The sequence below is a fragment of the Triplophysa dalaica genome, chromosome 17 (assembly GCF_015846415.1).
Source record: "Triplophysa dalaica isolate WHDGS20190420 chromosome 17, ASM1584641v1, whole genome shotgun sequence".
Taxonomy (NCBI): domain Eukaryota; kingdom Metazoa; phylum Chordata; class Actinopteri; order Cypriniformes; family Nemacheilidae; genus Triplophysa; species Triplophysa dalaica.
Genome location: NC_079558.1, coordinates 21,827,244 through 21,832,788, shown reverse-complemented (window position 1 = coordinate 21,832,788; position 5,545 = coordinate 21,827,244). Strand labels below are relative to the sequence as shown.

General features: G+C 39.3%; 2 protein-coding genes across 2 annotated transcripts in view; both read left to right on the top strand.

Annotated features, from left to right (window-relative positions):
* The window catches only part of LOC130438692 (calcium-activated potassium channel subunit alpha-1-like), a 45,420-nt gene extending 43,864 nt beyond the window's left edge, over positions 1-1,556 (top strand). Inside the window, exon 7 of the mRNA XM_056770773.1 lies at positions 1,484-1,556. Coding sequence (XP_056626751.1) covers positions 1,484-1,556 — 73 coding nt within the window. The remainder of the gene's footprint in view (positions 1-1,483) is intronic.
* Positions 1,557-2,198: 642 nt separating this feature from the next.
* The window catches only part of LOC130439489 (zinc finger MIZ domain-containing protein 1-like), a 20,729-nt gene continuing 17,382 nt past the window's right edge, over positions 2,199-5,545 (top strand). Inside the window, 1 exon segment of the mRNA XM_056772120.1 lies at positions 2,199-2,329. The gene's annotated coding sequence lies outside the window, so the exon portion shown is untranslated.

Here is a 5,545-nt window from a genome sequence, read left to right as displayed (position 1 = left end):
TTTTTAAGCGGTTGCTAGGCGGCTGCTCCCACCATATCTTCCATGACAGTCTGGTGTTATCAAATACTCTTTCTCGCTCTGTTGGAGTTTACACTATACTTCTGAAAGAATAAACGGTCTGGTGTTAAACCGCACCTGTTGATAAGACATCATTACTTGAGCCGGACACAAAGATCACATGTGTGTTGTATGACGTATCCGCGTGTCTCATGTAAGGGTCATTACTACAGGACGTCAATCTTGTCCAGTAGATTTGGGTCAGTGTGTGAAGAGTCAGATGTTAGTATGTGTTCATCTGTAAGTGTGCTACTGTAGATGTTCTGTAAACTCTTGTGCTGACTCATTTCTTTTGTTTCTTATTTGTTTGTTGTTACTATGTCATGGATTTTAGCACCATGGGAACGCTGTATTGACCAATCGAAGATGAGAATTTTGCAGCGTTCGGTCCGTAGTGAAGAGCGCAGATGGAGTTTGGGATGTTTGGGCGCAGATGGAGGTCTGAGAAAAATGTCATATGTTGTTCAGTCAGATAGTCAAACGTGAGATCATATCAAAACAATGAGCTGTGTACTGTATATATACTGTAGGCTATGTGTGTGACTGGGTCTGTTTTCACATCACATGATCAAACGGCTCTCGTCGCATGTTTCTGAGACGCACCTGAGCACAGCTACACAAACATGATGAGTGACCTGTATGCAAATAATATGTGTCATCTATAGAACACACACTTCAGATTAAACCCAGACATATGTGTCTGATACTAAAACACTCACATCTCTTTCAGTTAATAGTGAATAACGGTGATGCAGACGTGTGTTATGTGTTCAGACAGTCATTTGAGATCTCTCAGACTCAGCGTGTGTCTCTCTGTTCACAGCTTGCGTGTTCATTTACATATGTGTAGACTCCAGAAAGCCTGCATGTGCTGATAAGTGGAGAGACCGACAGAAATCGATTCACATTGTGACCTTTAGCACAACTCATGACCCTTATTGTTCTCTTCTGTCTCACACACACACACACACACACACACACACACACGAGCGTGCACCTTTAATGAAACAGTGTAGTGCTAATTTCTTTACAAATGTTCATTTCATTGTATATATAGAGTGAGGTGCAAAGGTCTGAGACCGCATTAAAAATCACACTGGACTTTTTTAAACCAAACTTTTGTACATGAAAATATATATATTTTAATTAAAAATGTACATACATATTTATAATTATATACTGAATTTATGACTGCTTTATGATGTGTATAATAGCTGTTATAAATAGCTTTGTACGCGCGCGCGCACACACACACACACACACAAAGCACACAAACGCACGCACAGAGGCTAGCGAATGAATGTGATCGTGTGCGCACGTGTTTGTGTGTGCGTGTGCGTGCGTGTTTGTGTGTGCGCGCGCGCGTGTGACGTCATCTCTCAGTCTGTCTGCTGCAGGTCTCAAACATGTTCTTTGTTGCTCTGAGCTTTGGACCGGAGACGGTGAATCGTAAAACACGGAACCGGATGATGTCTCCTGATCCAGAAGATCAGTTCTAGCTGTAATACTACTCGATTGACTGTTGTGCACTTTAAATATTAATCGTGACAGATGCATGAACTACAAACGAAGAAAAAATATTACAAATATCTGAATTACTTTGTACATACAACTAAATAACAACGATTCCCAGCAATAAGTTGCATAAAAATACTATAGTATTTGAGTATTTATATATTATAATAATTACTCCACTTCGTTGATACTACAGTATTCTGTCAGAAATTAAGTGAATTGATAAACGGTAGTAAAAATGTTTTCTTCAGTAAAGTTAAAATATATTACTGAATCAAAGTTATTTACCTACCATAGTAAATACTAAAGTATAGGCTAATACAGTGTTGTTTCATTTAGGATGAAAGCTTCATTTTAAGGCTTATGTTTCTAATCTGTTCAGTAATGCTTGTTGGGCTTTGTCACGAACACAGGCTTCAAATACAGTAAACATTATTGTATGAGTACACATTTAAAAGTGCGCACTTGACCATTGACTTACTAAACTCCAGAAAATGTCTTTATTTTTTCACACACGGTCAAAATGAAGGCCGCAGAAGTATGAGGTTTGAGCTGCATCCAGTTCCGGGAATGCGTAAGTCCATGTCGCGTATTACGCGTGTCCGCCGTGTGTATGCGTGGAAATAGAAAGAGCTTGATGTAATGTGACACTGTAAGTCTGATCTGCTGCTGCTCGCACACATCTACACAAGAGAACACGAGATACTTTACACATCAGATCGGATATTATCAGTCATCCTCCATCCGGATCACATCGGTAAGACACTTTCTGTGCGCGCGTTCGTCTCGCGCTCTGTCGGGATGCTTTTGATCGGGGTTCGAGTCCCGACAATAGAGTCGCTTTAATGAAAGAGTTCATCTCCATCCTGCAGGGTCTGATCCCGGTGCTCCGCGCGATTAAAGCGGGAATCATTCGGTTGGTTATTCGGGTGTTTCGGGTAAATCGGCTGTTTCACGCACACGCGCGCACTTCGTTCATAAAGTACAACATATTTCATCTGCTTTCAGCGTCCGCGCATTTATTTTGGTTCACACTCCTTATATTGCAATCTCTCGATGATAATAACATACAGGCTATTTGCTTGTTCTACTAAAGTCTATAAGTACAAATGATTTGAACACTTATAGGTAAACATCTGCTGTTGGTTTACTTGATATAACACCGCGATCTCCCTAAAGAAAGAATAGTGTAGTGCAATAGTTTAGATTTACAGTAAACTGAAGTAAAACTAGTAAATAGTATTAACTATACTAATGTATTTACTACATTTGATCACATTGTAGTTCACACTGTAGAATACTGCAGTATACATTAGATTTACTACAGTTTAATATGGTAAAAACTATACTACAGTTTGTTGCACTGTAGTGTTAATGGTTGTGTTAACACTATTTCAATAACTGAGCACTTGTGTGTTTTCATTTATGAATTGTGGTGATTCACATCTTGAGGTCTGTGTAACTATTATGAAACTGTGTGTGTGTCCGCTGGAGTTATTGCTCTTGTTGAGTCATTGACTGGCCCTTAAATTCCTCTCCACTGGGACTTCAGTCTCACTTATTGTGCCGTGAGTTGCATAATCTTCTGGTTTATGCATAATTAAAAGTGAACACGGTTCTTGGTAAACAGGGTTTTGCTCTGAGAACTGATGTGATGTAACCAGAGACGAGATGATTGGACAGTCCGTCCACTAACAGGGACTTCAAATTTATTTGAGGAGGGACATTAGGGTCACTCTCACCCCTCCTTCTGTCGTCCTCCACGGGCCTCAGAGAGAGAGGAGGAGGTGGAGGAGGAGGTGGAGGAGGGGGGGTGTATTGTATTCAGCTGGAGACACAGAAGCAGTGGACAAAAGACACATTGACACTGACCAGTGTTACAACACACACACGTGTGTGTGTGTGTGTGGTGTGTGTGTACGGGCGGGGGACTAACATCATCTCTTGACTTTGCTTGCAGTCTATAGAGACACTGCTCCAATTTTGTTTTTAAATTGAGAGGGAGACAGTCAGTGAGACAGATGACACACAGAGAGAGAGAGAGAGAGAGAGAGAGAGAGAGAGGAAGAGGAAGAGAGTGATGTTGTGGTTGGAGATGTTCTTTTAGCTGAATGAGAAGGTCAATTGTTTTATTTCTGTGTGTTTTAGCAGAGTAAACACTGTCTTTCTGATCTGTTTACCCTGTAACACTCACAGTTACCATGTCACGTGTGTGTGTTTGTGTGTAAGTAGACAGATATTTAAAGGTAAAAGCAGCAGCTCTGTGGTTTTGGTGTTTTATTTCATGTGTATCATGGGTGTGTTATCCCTAAAATAATCTGTAAAATAACAGTAAAATATCTGTTCTAGTACAATTGAGACGTGACACACTGAGTTTACATCACACACACACACACATATGTATGTTTATTATCTCTGTGGGGCCAGTCCATAGGCGTAATGAGTTGTATACTGTACAAACTGTATATTTATCTCCTAACCCAATCCCTAAACCTAAAGGACTTTTTACATTTTCATAAATGATCATTCTGTGTCGTTTATAAGCTTTTGTGCCCCCACAGTGACACGAGTCCCCGTGCATTCAGGTTTAGGTCCCCATTAACATATACAAACCAAGTCCACACACAGACTGACAAACTTAAACTGGTCAGGTTAGATGCTGAAAGATCACTGACCTCTGAATACTTTGGCAAATTGTCTTCATCGGATCTTTGACGATAGAAGAATGTTCACATTAGGCAGAGATGATATAAGCAGACAGACATCGAGAGAGACGGGGATCTCAAAATCAGTCTTGACCTCGGATGACTCTAATCAAACTGAATCAATAATTGTTTGTGTGAGTTCTCAGTGTAGTTTAAGTCACTTTTTGTTTTAAGCGTAACTGATCTGGGTTCAGTTTGTTCCTTCAGTCTTTCTCTCAGCGAGATGAGCTCATCGTGTAATCTTTAGAAATAGTTTTGAAATAACATTTTTGGTCCTATACTTCCATTTGTGTTGAATATGAAAAAATGTAAAAAGGCGCTGGTATTCAGAAATGTATATACATCAGTGATTTTGTTTCAGAGTACTAAGAAAGAATAAAGGCAATGGCCTTTATTTGCACATTGAGTCAGAAATTCAAGGAAGTTAATAAAATCACATTTACACACCGCCTGCGATATTTCCGTCCGTCAAAAAACTATTTGGACTATCTTTGATTTTCTGCATTTTTCGCATCCGTAGCAAGAATTTTGAGAGGCGTTTTGACAATTCAGAGACACCGTACAAACCACAAAATACAAATACAAAAAACACATGCGAATATTCAGACTGTATGTGAAAAGACCTTAAGTGTTTTCAAACCTGCCGTATTAAAACAAATGCTTCTTTTAATTGGTTTTTTTATGAAATTAAAATACAATACGATGATTACAGTAAAGCATGTTTTCAGCTCTGCGTAACCGATAACGGAGATGACAAACAACCCGAACCAAACAAAAGAAGATAAAATGTGGAGACCGAAAGCGAGTAGACTGCAAACATCCTCACAATCCTCAACATTCATTGCCGTCATGACACATAGATCAATAACATACATGATCCCAGAACAAAAGACATGTAATCTCAGTTTGAGAGAGAGAGAGAGAGAGAGAGAGAGACTCCTGGTTAATGGTTGAGTTAACTTTGTCTCACTACACACTCGGTGATAATGCTCTACAATCATTTACTAGATTCTACTGTGTGTGTGTTAGTCTAATGATGTTGTGTTACTATAATACAACACACTTGGTAAAACTGGGCGATTAATCGAAAAGTAACTGAAACCGGTTATTTCGATTACTTTCCCTTTAACATCCATGTCGAGGGCATAATACGACATTATATTTGTGCGTACATATATATGATATACAGTATTAGAAACTGTAAGTGAAATACTTTTACGTGCTTACACTCACAATAACAACAAAACTCTGTGATTTTGTCAAATCAA